This window comes from Zootoca vivipara, chromosome 6 (genome assembly GCF_963506605.1).
Source record: "Zootoca vivipara chromosome 6, rZooViv1.1, whole genome shotgun sequence".
NCBI lineage: Eukaryota > Metazoa > Chordata > Lepidosauria > Squamata > Lacertidae > Zootoca > Zootoca vivipara.
In genome coordinates this window covers 88,751,721-88,768,509 of record NC_083281.1, presented here as the reverse complement: position 1 = coordinate 88,768,509, position 16,789 = coordinate 88,751,721, and the positions used below count along the sequence as shown (strand labels likewise).

Genomic DNA, 16,789 nt, shown 5'->3' with positions numbered 1-16,789 from the left:
GGGTTAAGGGCGCTAGTGGGTATAATAATTTTAAAGTACCAGGTGCAAGTGCAAGTAGCAAGTGAGAATCAAGCTAATAGAAGGCAAAGAGGTTGAAAGTAGTACAATAAATAAATAAATTGCAGTCCCCCCGCCAGCTGCACACAGCACACCAAAGACTGGAATGTCTTGTATTTTTTAATAAAGTTTGTAATCCAATGGACACACAAAACAAAACGGCGCTGAGAAAACGTTTCCATAAATTAATTGTTAGGACGACAAGGGCAGGAAGAGGAGGAGGAGGAGATAAAAAGTCTGTACAAGTGTATAACACTTCCACATGTGAAGGAACGGAGAGGTAGGGAGGAGGAGGCGGCAATGTCTAAATGAAGCACACTTACAAATGAGTGACAAATACAAAGTCTGAGTATGAAAATAAGATTTTCTCTGAAAACACATTTTTGGCACAGATTAAAAAAAAGTTATGTTGTGGGGATCAGATTTCTTTTTAAAGTCAGTATTATATATTTATATATATATATATATTATATATATATATATATTTCTATGTACACACACCCACAGAGTCCTGCATATCCCACCAGGAAGGAAAATAGTTCTCTCCCTTTTGTGTTTTGCTTTGCTTCAGTGTAAACTGTACATCCCAGATGATGGAGGAGGAAGAAGAGGCAACTGCAGCATTGGGGGAGGGGGGGCAGCGCGCGGGGTCATCCGGGAGAAGGAGTGGGGAGACACATCGTGAAATGCTCCTTGACCCGCAGACTGGAGCAGAAGTTCCCAGGTCCTGCGTTTTCTAAGTCCACAACGCAAGTTCGTGCGTGTATCGAGACATCCACCCTGAACGCCACAACAAATCTTTAACTGTGCAAAGGTCCAAAGTCACTGATTTAGTGCAAAGGCAGTTCTGGTTCCTCCTCCTTTTTTTGTTTTTAAGTTATTTCGTAAGTTAAAAAAAATAGCCTTCCTTTCATTTCCCCCACAAGGAGGCACCAGCTCCCAGGACCAGTCTGCCTCGTTGAAGTGCCTCAGGTGTCCGTCTTCACTAGAGCAATATGTAAACATACAAGGTAGAATGGCGGCCACTACAAAGCCAGAGTTTCGGGCAGGAGGGTCCAATCCCTTCCGTCCATCCTCCCTTCCTTTGTCATTCACTGTCTCTCTGTTTTTGCTGTAGGGCCTTGGAGAAAGAAGTCCGTAACTGTAAGCCACTCAGACCGATGCAATGACAATCATCAGGTGAGGAGAGATGTTTGAGATACTGGCAAGGAGGTCCGGGGCGAGGCGGGAGAGATGACTCTCAGAGAACTCACAGGGTGGGAAGATCTGTAGGACGTAGGCGGGCTGGAATAGAGAAACACAAAGGGACAAGGGTGACTACACAAGCTCTCAACGGCCAACACTCTCGCCCCAGGCAGGAGCACAAAGGGCAGCCCTTTAGCCGCTTGTGCTGAAAGGCCTGGGCTCCTGTGATTCAAACTCAACAGGCTCCACCTTGTTGCTGCCTCACAAGCTCAGCTGTGACATCCCCAAAAGAACAAAGCAAAGCTGGGGACCGGGAGAGATGTGGTGGCGATGTCTCAAGCCTGCCTGGAAGAGCAGGTGTAGACAAGTCTCATTAAGTTCACACAGCGGTGAGGGAAATATGTTCTGCATATGCTCAGGCACTGCATTCTAACGACAGCCAACTAAGTTCTCGCATTTAAACACATTATGGGGAGGAAACAAACCCATCTTTCTCTCCCTTCCCCATACCTGGTTGGAGCCGGGGTTGGGAACATTGATGATGCCAGCGGCTTGCTTGGCTTGCAGGTAGCTAATGAAGGCTGCCTTGAGCGACTCCGTCTGGTTCACGACATCCTCTTGGTCTCGTCCACAAGGCAAGGCCAGCAGCAGGCAATAGTCGCTCTCCACCTGGAAGGCAGGACAAGACCCGTGAAGAGCACATCTCATGTGCACCTGCTTTGCTGCTCCATCCCTGCATTCCCAAGGACCCAGCGCCATATATTCCAGGCGCCTGATAAAGCACATCCATCAACACCCGACAGGTAACCCCTGCTTTCCTCACAGGACGCAGCCATGCTCAGTCCTGCAATGCGCAATTCTGCTGCAGACTGAACAGGCCTATGAAGCCTGGTCTCACAGAGGCTTTGAGCAGCAGGATCCAAGGCAGACGTGCCAAGCAGACTCAGAAGGCGCGAGAACCTCCTCGGAAAGGAGGCTCTTGCTCCAGCCATTTACCATCATCCTGCGCGCCACACCCTCCAACTGTGATGCTTCCAGCCTCATGCGCTGAGCAATCCTCAGGGGAGGTCCCCCTTCTGGGGCTGGCAAGGAGCGGTGTGCCAGGACGTTATTGCCGGAGACAAAGTGCAGCTGGACGGCCGCCGTGTCATTCTTCAAGGCCAGGAGCCCCTGCCAGACAATGGGGTATTTCTGCAAATGGGGGGAGGGGGAGAGAGAGAGGGAGGACACTTCAGTGTGAATGGCAAAAGCCATGGAATAACTGCAAGGAAGCAGGGCAGAGTTGGAGGGGGCAACCTCAGGCCTGGCCACCAAATGCACCCCCCAAAACCCATCGTGTTTTTGCCCAGCTGAAATGTGTCCTTGCCCCATGGACATTTGCCTCTGGCAAATGGAGGTGCCCATTGGTGACATGTGGCCCCCAGGAAGTTGCCCGGAAGAGAATATGGCCCTTGGACCAAAAGGATTCCCCACCCCTGGAGGTTTCAACAACTAGATGCAAGATTGGTGAGTGCCTCTCTGCCAGAGCCCAGCCTGTGGCCCACTCAGGGCCCTCCTCCTTTACAACCAACCCCTTGCTTCCTACTTGCACCAGCTTTCCCAACTGAATGTTCGTCACCAGGCCTCCCCCCGCCATCTGCACCACTCCCCAACCTCCTACCAACAATAATTCAATCAAAAGCCAGCACAGAAAACTCACGGTCAGCAGCTGGACCATGTCCACCGGTCTCTGGGAAACAGGATGAGGTGCAAGGTCTTGCTTGAGCACCGACTGGGGCTCGGGCCGCGAGAGGGGCAACCCCGGAGGAGCCCCAGGCCCCGAGGTGGTTGGGATAAAGAGCGCCGGCTTCTGCACTGGGGCCTGATGTGGGGATGGGAGTTCCTGCTTGACAGAGATAGCGACGGGAGACGGGTAGGAGGTCTGGCCTGCATCCGCCTGGCTGCGCTGAAGGTGCAAGTGGGGGTCGATCTGCTGGATGTGCCGGTTGACAGCCACTGGGTGGTGAGTGGGGTCTGGTCCTGCCGCCTGGGCTCCCTTGGGCTCCTGGGAGAGCTGGGGAGTCTTGCTATGAGCTGGCTGGTTGGGGTGGGTGTGCTCCCCTTCTGGCAGACCCTGAGAGGCACAAAGACAAAAGCAGGGCGCGTTGGAGGAGGAGGAAACACTGGTCTGGTCCTGCCTTCCTTGTGCCTGCTCTCCAAAAGAGGGCTCTGGAAGGCAGCAAAGGAGCAGCAAACTCCAAAGCTCACAGAAACACCACCACACCCTCTCCCCAGAAAAGCAAACTAGTGCAGGTTTATTATTCTAGATAAAAACACACGTGTGGCTTCTATCCTTAGGGTCTCCAACAATTGCTCCTCCGCAAGGCTTTCTGCATGTTGCATCTGTATGCTGAGCCATAACCTGCCTCTGTGGCTGTGGTTCTGGTTTCCAGAGCAGCCTTCTCTGGTTTCCAGGACCTTGATTTCCAAGCCCCCACATCTGTCACCACACAGCTACAGATTAAGGACTGCTGTGGGACCCCAATAACACTCCCTGTGACCTGCTACCCTGTGCATCAAATGCTTGTGGTAGCAGCTGCTGGCACTCTCCACTTCCTTCTGAGGTACATGCCTCCCAGCCATGCAATAACTTGCCATACACATACCTGCTGTATCAATCCCAAAATGTTTTTATACACAAGCCAAGAGCAGGCTTGGAAGCTGGGAGGAGGGGTGGGAACGGAAGACAAAATGAGGGACTTGCTGGTGGCACTGCACTTCCTTGCCTCAGGCAGCCTGGAAGATACACAGCCTACTCCCAAGGCAGACGGGCAGGCAGAGCAACTCCCACGTTGTGGAGAGGAAGGAATCCTATTCTGGGCACCTCAAAGAACAAGAGCCAATTCCCACCTGGGTCTTTTGCAGCAAACACAACAGCCAGCCTTGCAACACAGGGACCCCATACCTTTTGGGGCCCAGGGGCACTTTTGATACTGTTGTGGGCACCACAAAATACTGATTCCACAGAAGAAAGATGGGTGATGCTCAGAATGCTTCCCTATGGCATAAGCAGCTTGCGTGAACAAGATTTTCTTTTTTGCACACATTTGAGCCCCAACTGAATTCTGCAGACTGCATTTTTTATCAATTACTATGACACCTGGAGACATGGAACCTGGTCCACAAAAGCTTATGGTGCCATTCTAAACACTGCTAGTCTCCAAGGTGGTACAAGATACAGAAGCATCCCACCTATTGATCCCAGTGCTTTTGGCTTACCTGAGAGGGGGTCATACTCCGAGAAGGCAGCCCAATTGGCGACGCCCCGGAAAACTGAGGATGACCAAGCTGAGCTGCTGGATGGTAGCTCCTCATGTCCCCGTAGACCGTCCTGTAATCGTGGAAGGAGGTGCCCGCCGGGTGCATGATCTGCACGCCGTGAGGGACGACAACTGGTTGCGTCAGAGGGAGTCCTGGCAGCTGGCCACTGAGGAGGCGGGACTCACTGTGCGGGGAGTGAGCCATCTTGACTTCCGAGGCCTTGGGTGCCTCTTTGCCTGATGGGAGAGTCTTTGTGGCAGGGGGCGTCTTCACAGACCTCCCTTCTGGTGTGCGGGACTGCCGGGTCTCTGGGTGATGGTCGCCCCCCACTGCAGCCATGTGTGGGTGCATCATCATCCGCACGTCCCGGGGCACGTTGTACTGGTCGATCCGAATGCCGGAGGGGTGCAAGCGGTAGTCCGGCTGCATGACAAGCACGTCCGACTGTACGGGGGCAGACCCGCGGCACACCGTGTGGTGGTAGTGCATCTCCTCTTCGGAGGAATGCTGGGAAGACAGAGGCGGCATGACGATCTCTCGGATGGGGGCTGGCTGCGGCGTGCTGGACCGCTGCGGCTGCAGAGCCGCCCTTGGGGAGTGAAGCGCTTCGGGACGGATGCTGTAAGGCATGCCTGGCAGAGGAGGGGTGTTCATCCTGACCTCCCCTTGCGAGAGGTGCCCCAGGGAGACCGTCTGGGTGACACTGTGTGGGGGCATGATCACAGACTGCTCGGGGTGCATGCTGGAGATGTATTGAGGCACCGGGATCCCAGGGCAAGGAGACCCCTGGATCCCTAGCATGGAGTTGTTCCCAGACAGGGCTGGGGAAGAAGGGCCACCCGGATGACAAGCCCTTGGGAAGGGAGACGGAGAGTGCCCACTTGTCCGCGGAGAGAGAGGCTCCTGCTTCGTGACCCCCAAGTGAGACACCACCCGCTCCGCTGGGGTGCTGGGCCCTGCACTCACATGATTGGCCTCTGGGTGTATCTTGCTAGACAAGGAGGGGTGATGAGGCCCAACCCCGGGGCTCAAGCTCGAAGGCTGAAGAGTCTTGGTCTCCACTTTCAGGGCACCTGGGTCTGGAAGCTTTTTGTTGGTGGAAGAAGCAATGCTCGGTGGGAGCACCATCTGGTTGTGGACGAGGATGGATGGAGTGTTGGCAGACTGGGAAAGGACTTTGACTGGCCCCGACTGAGAAGTGGGCGCCTGGACAGAGAGGTGCAGGGGCTCAGATTTTTCCAGGCTGCCCCGTTCCTGCTTGATGGAGGAAAGTACAGGGGAAGGGCTGTACTGCTGAGCTCCCAGCACAAGTGACGATGGGGCTGAGACACTCCCGTACCCCGTTGGCGCCTGAGAGCCCTTTGGGATTGGCTGAGAGGGGCCAAGAGGTTCTTGCTTGATCTGGGACTTGGACACCGACTGCTGGAATTCAATGTCCACTGCGCTTGCTGGGGGGATCTGGCTAATCTTTGCTGTGATCCGCTGCTGGCCTTCCGTCTTCTGCTGAGAATAGCTCAGGAGCACAATGCCTTCTGATGTGTTGACGCGAAGGCCTGGGCTGGACCCTGTCTCCACCGGCCGATCTTCAATTACGGACATGGATCCCGGATGGAACCGGCTGTTGTCATTGGTACTTGGCCTCTGCTTGTATTTTGGCGAGAGGGCGTTGACTAGGCACGTCTGGGGCGCTTGCTTCACCAGTGCTATCCGTGGGGTTTCCTCGAGGTCAATGCTGTGGGGCATCCTGCTTATCACAGAAGTGGCCTTGGGAGCAATGACAGTGATGACCTTCTCCTTCTCAGTGAAAACGGGGGCCTCTGCCACTGGCGGCTCCAAAGCATTCATGGCTGGGACAGCTGGCTTGTCTTCTGATCCTGGCCGGACAACCTCTGCTGGAGGGGGTGGAGGATCTTCCTCCACCAGGCGAGGCGAACTCACAGGCTCGGCTATGGCAGCCGTGACATGTGTTGTTGATGCCACGCTGGTTGCAGCGACGTACTTGGGCTCCATCAGTATTTTCCTCAGCGTGCTGGAATTTGTGTCTATATCCGATGCCTTTGTGTCAGGGGGGAGAGCCGGTGGTGGGGTGGAGCGGGCCCGGGCCTCCTCGTGCTTCACAATCCACTCAGTCACCTTTGCTGTGCTGGAGTGAAGGGGGGCAGACCCTGCGGGGACAGGCTTTGCTGCAGCTGAAGGTGGGGCTGCTGCTGCTGGCAGAGGTGTATTGGGGGTGCCTGGCGGAGGAGTCACTGGAGCACTGTCAGCCCCCGGCTGTAGTTTGAAGCCACTCTGGCTCACCTCTTCAACAGGAACCGGCGGAGATAGCAGGTCCACTGCTTTGGGCATGGGGGTGCTCTCTGCCACAGGAGGTTCTGGAGAAGCCCCCTCCAGGGATGCAGCCTTGCCGGCATCAGGGGGACCCGGCTGGGAAGCCAGAGGAGAGCTTTTCTCTTGACTCTCTTCTTTCGAGGCTCCTTCTGACTTCCCTTTAACCTCGTTGGCCACTGGAGATTTGCTTTGTATACGTTCGGGCTCAACAGCCCTCGGTTCTGCTGCTGCATCCCCTTTCTTGCTTGTGCTCCGCTTGCGCCTTGGCCGGCTGGTTTTCTGGCGGCCCCGTTCCTTCCGAGCCATGTCGGCCTCTTGCAAGGGTTCTGCTTCTTGTGCTGAATTGGAGGATTCACTCACACTCACTTCCGCCTCTTTGACAGAGTCTGCCTCTGGGGCAGTGCCAGGGCCCGGTGGGGCGGGCTGCTCAGCTGAAGTGGCTTCCGACTCCAAGATATTGCTCACGGCTTGATCAGTTTCAGGCTCCATCTCTTCTCGTGCGGGTGGGAGCACCAACGGTTCTGCGGGCATTTCCGATTCGGATTCGGTAGGATATGTTGGTGGAGCAGGGAAACTTTCAGCCTCTCCAGAGATGTCATAGATGATGGAGCCAATGGCGGCTGCAAGTTCTGTTTCGCTGGCCTGATGAGCAGGCTTGTCCCCGTCTTCCTCCGGGCGAACGTCTGACACTTCAGCCGCCTGTTCCTTGTAGGCTGCAATCGTCTGGCTTTCGGTGAGCTTTGCAATATTCTCCACGGCCTGCTCCAGCTCGATCTGCTTGGCCAGCCGGTCTGCTTCAGGAGACTGCGTTGACTCACAAGCCAGATCCTTCTCTGCTTCCTGGAAGGGGTCTTCTGCCTCTGTCTTTATGAAATGGGGTGACAATTTGTCTTCCTTCCGGGGACTTTTGTTCTTGGGGGAAGATGCCGGCACAGGCTCCATGTCCTCTTCGCTGGGCCGCAAAGCACCTTTGACTTCATCCACATTAAGCCGGATTTCAACGCTTTTCAAGCTCTTCATCAAGGAGGCTTTATCGACAGCCTTGACGTTCCTGGATCTTCCACGTTTGGACTTTGGAGTTCTCTCAGAGACAGGCTTTCTTTCCACAATCTCAATGGTGCAGGCTTCAGGGACATTTTTCTCCAGCTCGACTTCTTTCCTATCTCGCTTCTGGTCACTCAGAAGAGGCTCTTTCTCCACTTTGGGCTTGTTACCGTTTTCACTTCCATTCGAGCCTTGGCCAGGGAGGTCAGGGGACTCTTCTGGCACCACCAAATTCTCAGCCTTCGACTCGTTCTTACCCCCTTTCTTAGCTTGAGGAGAGCTGGCTGCTGGAGAGTGGCCGTGTGCCAGCTTTTGGGATCGGGGCGACCTCCACCCCTCCACGGGTTTCGGGACTTCCACCATCTCTTTTGATTCTGCTTCTTCTACCTCTAGGTGGGCTGGTTCAGCCTTCACGGGAGAGACTTCCTCCTCAGGCTTGCGACGGGATTTGGGAGGCCTGCCTCTCCTTGGAGGGGTTGGAGTTAAGGTAGAGTCTGGTGGCTCCCTTTCAACCCTTTTCCTGGTAGGCCTGGTGACCTCCAGAGTATCCTTCATGGGCGATGGGCCTTCATGATCCCCTGTGGTGGCATAAACTGACCGCACATTCCTGCGCCTCGTCCTGCTCACTGGCAAGCTAGGCTCTGGGTTTTCCGGCTCTGGTGCAGCACTTGGAGATTTAGCAGCGTTTCTCGGAACCTTCTCTGTTTCCACCTTCAGTGCTTCCCCGCGGGGAGAGCCCGACCTTTTAAGTTTCTCGCGGTCAATCCTTTCACTCTTCCTTGTGACAGGCTTCTCCGCAACGTTTGCAACCGAAGTCTGGACAGGGTTTTTGGAACGTTTATTCTTGTATGGTTTCTTGTCTTTGATGACAACAAGGGGTTCGGCTTCCATCTCTGTGTCGGAGACTGGAGGCAGGACCTCCACAGCTGGCTCTGCTTTCTGCCCTGCACCAGCCTCAGAGTTCAGAGGTGGTGAAACACTTTCTTCTTTCAGCTCAGGCAGTTCCTCGGACCTTGCTGCTGGTTTGAGTGGTGGAGGTGGTGGTGGTGGTGGTGGTGGGATTATTTCAGGTTCTGGATCTGTGCCGATGTCCGCTTGAGAGAAAGAAGATCCAGGTGTGGGTGGCTTTGTGTCCAAATAGGAAGGGTGCACTAGGGGTACCAAGTCTTCCTCAGGAGGAGTTGCTGCAGAAAGAGCAGGGTCCTTGTTGATGTCTATTCCTGGCGGTGCTTCCATATGCTCAGGTGGTTCAGTTTTGACAGCAGCAAGGAGTTCTGGAAGAGGCTTTGGTTCTTCAGCCACAGGGCCAAGTTCAGGTAGAGGCTTCTCTTCTCTCAAAGAGGGCGCAATGACTGACAACTTCTCGTTTGTGACCTTTTCCGGCATGGCTGGCCCTGGTTCTTGGAGTACAAGAGCAACTGGAAATGGCCCAACTGAAAGCAGGTGCTTATGTTCTGCCACTTTGTCCTCAGGCGCTGCTGCTTCTGGGCTTTTGGGCTGACTCTCCTTCTCCTCCTGCTTTTCTGCTTCTTTGGGCTTCTGGTCTTTCTCCTTTTCTTTTTGTTGCATTCGTGTGAGCTCCACAAACCTGCTGTGGAAGAGAACCACTGGCTCTGGCACAAACTCTGACATGCCAATGTTCCCATCCAGGGATGCCTGCCGGCCATACAATCTACCAGAGAGGAAGTCAAGGTCTTCGTCTTTCCTTTCCAAGTGCTGCAGGCGCTTCGAGTCCTGCTCAAAGATGGAGCTGTGCAGGAAGCGTGAAGCAAAGAGCTCCTGCCTCTCTTGCTCATCCTCCTTGTGGTCTTCCTTCTTATCATCCAGCTTCCCTTCAGAATCGGTTCGGATTTTCTTCTTTTTCATATACCACGAGGGGATAGGCCTTGGAGCAGAATCCACTTTCTCTTTGTCCTTATTGTTCCTAAAATTAGCAAACCTCGAGTCCCAGTCAAGGAAAGACCAATTCTCTTCTCTGGAGGATGAGAGAGATTTGGCTCTCTCAAGCAAGGCCTTTGTGTCGGGAGTGATTGTCTTGTCCAATGCAAAGGAATAAAACTTGTTCCTTTCCAAAGAGGTTGGCAGCCTCTCCTCCCGATCACGAAGTTTCTCTTCCCTGTCCCGTAATAAAAAAGACAACCTGGAGCTCTCCAGCAACGAAGGGTTTTTTGGAGAATGGGCTTTATTATCGCCATCATCGTCAGAGTCTGAAGGCACCTCTCCTGGCTCCAGGTCCCGTATTGACCGCTTCCTTATGCCATCTCTCTTGACAATGCTGCTTGGGAAGGTGATGTCCACCCTCCCAGGCTCTTGTTTCACTTGGGATTCCCATCTGTTCAGTTCTTCCTCACAACTCACAGAAGATAATTTTATTTTAGCCATTTCTACCATCTGCTCTCTTCGACTGGAGTCGTAGGGATTAAATTTCAAAGAATCCTCCCTCACAGCCACATTAGAATATGGAGGACCCTTTTCATCCATTTTAGGTGACTCTTTGGTTTCTTTCACAGGCACCAGCCTCGGGGACTCCAGCATCTCCTCATCCTCATGGAAAGGGAAGGGCCTGAGGCTAGGGGAACAGGCCGCCCTTTCGGAGTCCTCGCTCACCTGCCGAGAGCTCCTGTAGTTTCTCTCTCTCTTTGTGCTAATTTCAAAGTCGAAAGCGTCAGAGGATTTCTTCCGCTTGCTGGGAGGGGAGTCGTCTGTCACATCCTGCGGGGGTTTCCCCACTTCATGCACCAGGCTACGCCTCTCGTACTCATCAAGGTCTTTCTTTGGGCTGCCAAACTTCTCGTGCTTTGCAATTTCCATTTCCATTTGCTGCTTCAACCTGCGACTCAGCTCCATTTGCTTCCGATAACTCTGCGTGTGATCAATGTCTATGGGAATCTTTTCCTCAATGTCGGATGACGGAGGCTTCTCTTGAGCTAGCTTGTGGTCGGGCACTTCTTCGGGAAGACTGCAGTAGTTTTTCCATTTGTCCTCTCGCTCAGTTCCTTGGTCATCTAACAGCTGTATATGCTTGTGCTGCAATTTGATGGAATTCACCTTCCTTGCAGGGATCTCAGGGGCTTCCCCGGGTTCCTCAAGTAGCTCCCCCAGCCTAGCCTGCAGCTCTAAACTGGGCCGTAAACCAATCCCCAGAGAAATACTGGCTGGCTCTTGAGCTTCTTTGGGGCTGGTCACTGAGGCAAGCCTTTCCTGCTTGCTTTTCTTGGATTCCCTTTTAAGAGTCTCTTTCCTCAAGGGCTTTCTCTCAGATTCACTACTTGTTAACTCAATCTGCTTTTTCAAAACCACACGCCCATCCTCCTCCTCCTGACTACTCCTTTTAAAGTCCGTTTTTTGCTTATCTGGCTTGAGGTTTGCATCCGCAAAGCGTCTTTTGCGAGCTTCCAGCTTTTCTAGATCTACTGGGTTAGTCACTTCACTAGGCAGCTCTGCCTTCAGGTGCTTCTTAGGCTTCAGTTTTGCATCCTTTTCAACCACTTCGATGTGACTGGCAAGCACCTTCTCTTTTGGCACTTTCACTCGGGCAGGTTCAAGTTTCAGCTGCTCTGACTTGGTTTGGTCTGCCTGAGAAATTTGCATTTTTTGTTCAAGCAAAGGAGACTTGAGCATGTCGTTTTCTTGCTTCCCACGCAGCTTTTCCAAAGCAGGCTGTTCGATTACTTTCCCTTCCTTTTCCTTGACTCGTGTTAGCACGACACATGGCATCAGCTCCAGACGGTTCTTTGCAGCTCCTTCTTTATCTGCTCTCTCCCGACTCGCTTTGCTGCTGCCTTTGACCTTCTCAGGGGTGGGCTCTCGTTCGGTTTCTGGGTCTGTTTCCGATGACTGAGAGCTGGGAGAATGATTTTTGGCCCTCCGTTTCTGTTTGTCTGCTTTATCCTTTTCAAGTTTTTCTGGTTTCTCCTTCCTTACCAGGCGCTTGTCTTTGTCCGTTCTCTCTTGCTCAAAGGCCCGCTCTTTTTCGGGCTTCTCGTTTTTTGTGTAGCGCTCGAGGCGGGCTTTGTCCAGCTTGTCATAGCGGGGTGGGGAGAGGGAGCTGCAGCTGCCGCTCCGCTCCGAGGACCGGCTGTAGATCCTCCGCTCAGAATCACTCTGCAGCCTCTCTGATTGGGACGGAGATGCTCCAGGGCTTTGGGGCCGTCGGGAATGAGCTGGGCTTTGGCTCCTTTCAATAGGCCTCCTTTCATGGTCCCGGTCCCGGTCTGATTCAAATCGCTCCCGCTCCCGTTGCCTGTAACTATACTCTCTTATGTCTTGCTCATAAGGGTCACCCCTGTAATCTCTGTATTCCCGTGGGTCGTCGTAATACCGTGGGTCGTAATACTCTGCTTGGTAAGGATCCCAGTCAGCATAAAACTCCCTGCTACGGGCTGGATATTCTCTCCGAGGATCTTCAGGATACGTTCCTGGGGTGCGAACAGCCTCATAGTAGGTACGGTCAGCAGCATATTCATAAGATCCTCTCCTTTCATCCCTGCCAAACCCAGGAACATAAAAAAGTCAGCTTCTCCCCAGATCAAGACCACCATATACAGCTCGACTACTGTAGCTACAGGTTCAATCAAAAGACAAAAATAACAGCTATTTTCTAAGCAGGCAGCTGATCCTTTAGTTCAATATCCCACATCCCACTGCTAAAAGAAGCTTCAGAGGCTTTTCCTAAGCCATGACCTTCAACAGGAATGAGTGATGAAAAAAACCCACTTCTGCACTATGGCCCTTCAGCTTCCAGCCCAGGTTCTTGTAGTCCCTTGCTATATATGGAATGTGTCTGGCAGGGCTGGGCGATATCTGTTGCAGGTGGAATTCTGCACATTCTCAGGAAGGGAGGCCAACATGGCACAGGTGTTCCAGGTCACTGCAGCAGCTCCCTCGCCATCCATGTCTCTTGGTCCAATGTACACCGTGAGACAGCACTCTGGGCCTCTCCCTCAAAATGTCCCCCTGTTTACAAGCCTTGGTTATGAGCTGCAATCATTTAAACAGAATTGCTGCTGGCTGCTAACCCTTTCCCCAACTCACAATGGTATTTTGGATGTCCATTGTAAAAATAAAAAAGCCAAAAAGAATTGAAATGACGGCAGGAAAAATGCCAAAAAGCTTGAATTATGAATTGCTGGGTAGATAGATCCTCCCAACCTCCAGAGACCCATTTTGGGCTGCTGTAAAGACACCGGGGGCACTTGCCTTCTTTCTGCCAGCATTTCATAGAAGTCTCTGATATCTTGGCCCGTATTCTCCATAGATTGATAGAATGACAACTGGCTTTCACGGTTTGCAAAATCCACCTGAAAAACAAGAATTTTTAAAGGCCCATTACTCCCAATAACACCCAATTATGAAAAAAGGTTCATCATCTGCATTTAAGACACGAGGAAAGGAGAGCAGATCTGTGACACGATTAAAAGTGCCCCCCGCCCCATTAAACCATCAGATGAGGAGAATTTTGCTTGCTGGTGGGTTTTTACATAGAAGCTAGTTTTAATAGAATATGGTACTTCACAGCTTAAATGTGGGTATGGAAGTATCATAATTTCATACACATTATGAAAAAAGAACAGCAACCATGCTGGGCCAATTCAGCAATGGCCAACCAGATACATTAGAGAATCTCATAAGGAAGGTGGGGAAGACATCAGTGCATTTAGCCACTGATAACCTTCAACATGTTAATATGAGAGTGATTTTTCTGTATGATTTTAGTCAAAAGGATCACGAGCGAATTATGAATGCTTGTATAACTAGTGAGATGTTGATGTTGTTCCTGTTCTTACTGTTGCTTTTCCCAAGAATATACTGTAATTAAAATGCCTCTGATCAATCTTACACAGCAAGCCAAACCCAGAATACTAAATCCACAGATACTAAATCCACAAATGCACAGAGTATGGGAAACAAGCAAGATGAATTGAAGCTTTTAGTACAGGATTGCAAATACGACCTGGTAGGCATTACTGAAAACTGGTGGCTTTAGACTCATGACTGGAATGTAGGAATTGTAAGGTATAACCTGTTCAAAAGGAATAGACCAAACAGGAAGAGAGGAGGAACATGGGGAACTTCAATTTCCCTGACATCTGTTGGGATTCTAACTCTGCCAAGAATGTAAGGTCCAACAAACTCCTCCATTGCCTCGCCGACAATTTCATTCCCCAAAAGGTGGAAGAAGCATCAAGGGGATCATCAAGAGGAACTGATTGACAAAGTGGAAGTACAAAGAAACTTGGGAGAAAATGACTATGCTCTTCTGGTTTTCATGATGCAGAGGCAAGGGGAAACTGTGTAGTCGGACACACACTCTGGACTTTAAAAAGGCCATTTTTCAAAAAGCTTAAGGAACTACTGGGTGTGATTCCAACAGTTGCAGGGGGAAAGTCAGGCTGGCTAAAGCTCAGAATGAACTCAGGCTCGCAAGGGAGGTTAGAAATAATAAAAAAAGGTTTCTTTGGCTATGTCGGAAGTAAGAAGAACAACAAGGAAGTGGTGGATCCTCTCCTTGGAGAAGACAAAGAAAAGGGGGAACTACTCAACACCTACTTTGCCTCTGTTGTCACCCAAAAAGAAAGCAATGCCGAACATGGTGATAACAGAATAAATGATGGAAGGAGGGAGCTGCGTCCCAAGATAGGAAAAGAGGTAGTAAGGGAACACCTAGCTACTTTAAATGAATTCAGATCTCCAGGGCTTGATGAGCTGCATCCAAGGGTCTAAAGGAGGTTGTGGATATAATTTCAGAGCCTTTGTCTATGACCTTTGAGAAATCTTGGGAGAACGGGTGAGGTCCCTACAGACTGGAGGCGGGCAAATGTTGTCTCCATCCTCAGAAAGGGGGAAAAGGAAGACCCAGGTAGCTACCGACCGGTGAACTTGACATCAATACCAGGGAAGGTCCTAGAACAGATAATTCAACAGTTGGTCATTTAGAAAAGGATGCTGTGATTACTAAGACCCAGCATGGATTTCTCAAAAATAAGTCATGCCAGACCAATCCGATTTCTTTTCTTTTTGCTTTTTTGCTGGTGGAATTACAAACTTGGTAGATCAGAGAAATGCTGTGGACATAGTGTGTCTTGATTTCAGTAATCCCCCACAATATTCTTGTGAGGAAGCTGGTAGAATGTGAGTTGAACAAGGTAGATTTGTAGCTGGTTGACTGACTGAACCCAAAGAGTACTCATTATTGGTTCCTCGTCATCCTGGAATAAAGTGACAAGTGAGGTGCTGCAGGGTTCTGTCCTGGGCCCGTTATTCAACGTCTTTATAAATGACTTGGATGAAGGAATTGAGGGGATGCTCATCAAATTCGCAAGTGATACAAAACTGGGAGCAGTAGCAAATGCCACAGAAGACAGAATCAAAATTCAAAAAGACATATTGGAGAACTGGGTGCAAGCTAACAAAAAGAATTGCAAAAGGGATAAATGTAAGGTTCTGCACTTAGACAGAAGAACCAGATGCACAAATATAGGATGGGGGACACCTGGGTTACTAGAAGTACATGTGAAAAGGATTGAGGGGTCTTGGTGGACCACAAGCTTAACATGAGGCAACAGTAGCAAAAAAAAAAGGCAAACGCTATTCTAGGCTGTATCAACAGAAGTATAGTGTTCAGATCAAGGTAAAGGACCCCTGACAGTTAAGTCCAGTCGCAAACGACTCTGGGGTTGTGGCGCTCATCTCGCTTTACTGGCTGAGGGAGCCGACGTTTGTCTGCAGACAGTTTTTCCGGGTCATGTGGCCAGCATGACTAAGCAGCACACGGAAACGCCATTTACCTTCCCACCAGAGTGGTACCTATTTATCTACTTGCACTTTTTGGGGGTGCTTTCGAACTGCTAGGTTGGCAGGAGCTGGGACTGAGCAACGGTAGCTCACCCCATTGTGGGGATTCGAACCGCAGACCTTCTGATCAGCAAGCCCTAGGCTCAGTGGTTTAGACCACAGCGCCACTCACGTCCCAGGGAAGTAATAGTATCACTTTATTCTGTCTTGGTCAGACCAACCCTGGAATACTGTGTCAAGTTCTGGGTGCCACAATTTAAGAAGGATGTTGACAAGCTGGAACGTGTGCAGAGGAGGGCAACTAGGATGATCAAGGTCTAGAAGCCAAGCCTTATGAGGGGCGGTTGAAGGAGCTAGGTATGTATAGCATGGAAAAGAGGAGACCGAGAGGAAATATGATAGCAATCTTCAAATATCTAAAGGGTTGTCACATGGAAGCTTTTTTCCCCTGCTCTGGAAAGTAGAATTCTTACCAATGGCTTCAAGTCACAAAAAAGGAGATTTAGATTAAACACACAGAAAAATTTTCTGACGCAAGAGCTGTTCAACAGTGGAACAGTCTCCCTTGGAAGGTTGTGAACTCTCCTTCCTTGGAGGTTTTTAAGCAGAGGTTGGGTGGCTATCTGTCATGGATGCTTTAGCTGAGGCTCCTGCATTGCAGGGAGTTGGACTAGATGACCCTTGGAGTCCCTTCCAACTCTATAAATTAGATTCAATAAATCCCTCTCTCAGGAAGTTGAATAAACAATCCTCAAACACCTGTTACAATGTAAAAAAAAAAAACCAAACGGCTAATTTTAATCAAAGACGGATGCACCAGAAGACATTCTGTAATACTCCACAGCAACAGGGCAGGCAGAAATCAAACTCACTGAAGCCACACAAACTATAGAACTAACACACAGGAGGCTCAATGTTAAATTCATCCTATACAGTGCACTTTTAAGGTGTTCACCTCTTAGTGCAGTCCCCTGCCCCACCTACCTACCCCCCCCAAATATGGTGGCTTCCTGCTGGCTGGGACTTATGTGAGTTGTGGTCCAAAACACTGGGAGGGCACTAGGTTGGGGAGGGCTATCCT

General features: G+C 51.1%; 1 protein-coding gene across 6 annotated transcripts in view; it reads right to left on the bottom strand.

Annotated features, from left to right (window-relative positions):
• Nucleotides 1-181: 181 nt before the first annotated feature.
• SPEN (spen family transcriptional repressor) overlaps nucleotides 182-16,789 on the bottom strand; it is a 71,680-nt gene continuing 55,072 nt past the window's right edge. For 3 of the 6 annotated variants that reach the window (XM_035120376.2, XM_035120377.2, XM_035120379.2), the window contains 6 exons: nucleotides 13,114-13,214; nucleotides 4,501-12,400; nucleotides 2,942-3,355; nucleotides 2,239-2,433; nucleotides 1,753-1,911; nucleotides 183-1,341 (listed from right to left, as the gene is read on the bottom strand). In XM_035120376.2, coding sequence (XP_034976267.2) covers nucleotides 1,210-1,341; nucleotides 1,753-1,911; nucleotides 2,239-2,433; nucleotides 2,942-3,355; nucleotides 4,501-12,400; nucleotides 13,114-13,214 — 8,901 coding nt within the window. In that variant the 3' untranslated portion in view covers nucleotides 183-1,209. Of the gene's footprint in view, nucleotides 1,342-1,752; nucleotides 1,912-2,238; nucleotides 2,434-2,941; nucleotides 3,356-4,500; nucleotides 12,401-13,113; nucleotides 13,215-16,789 lie in introns of all 6 variants that reach the window. The other 3 variants (XM_035120375.2, XM_035120378.2, XM_035120380.2) reach the window with 2 other exon arrangements.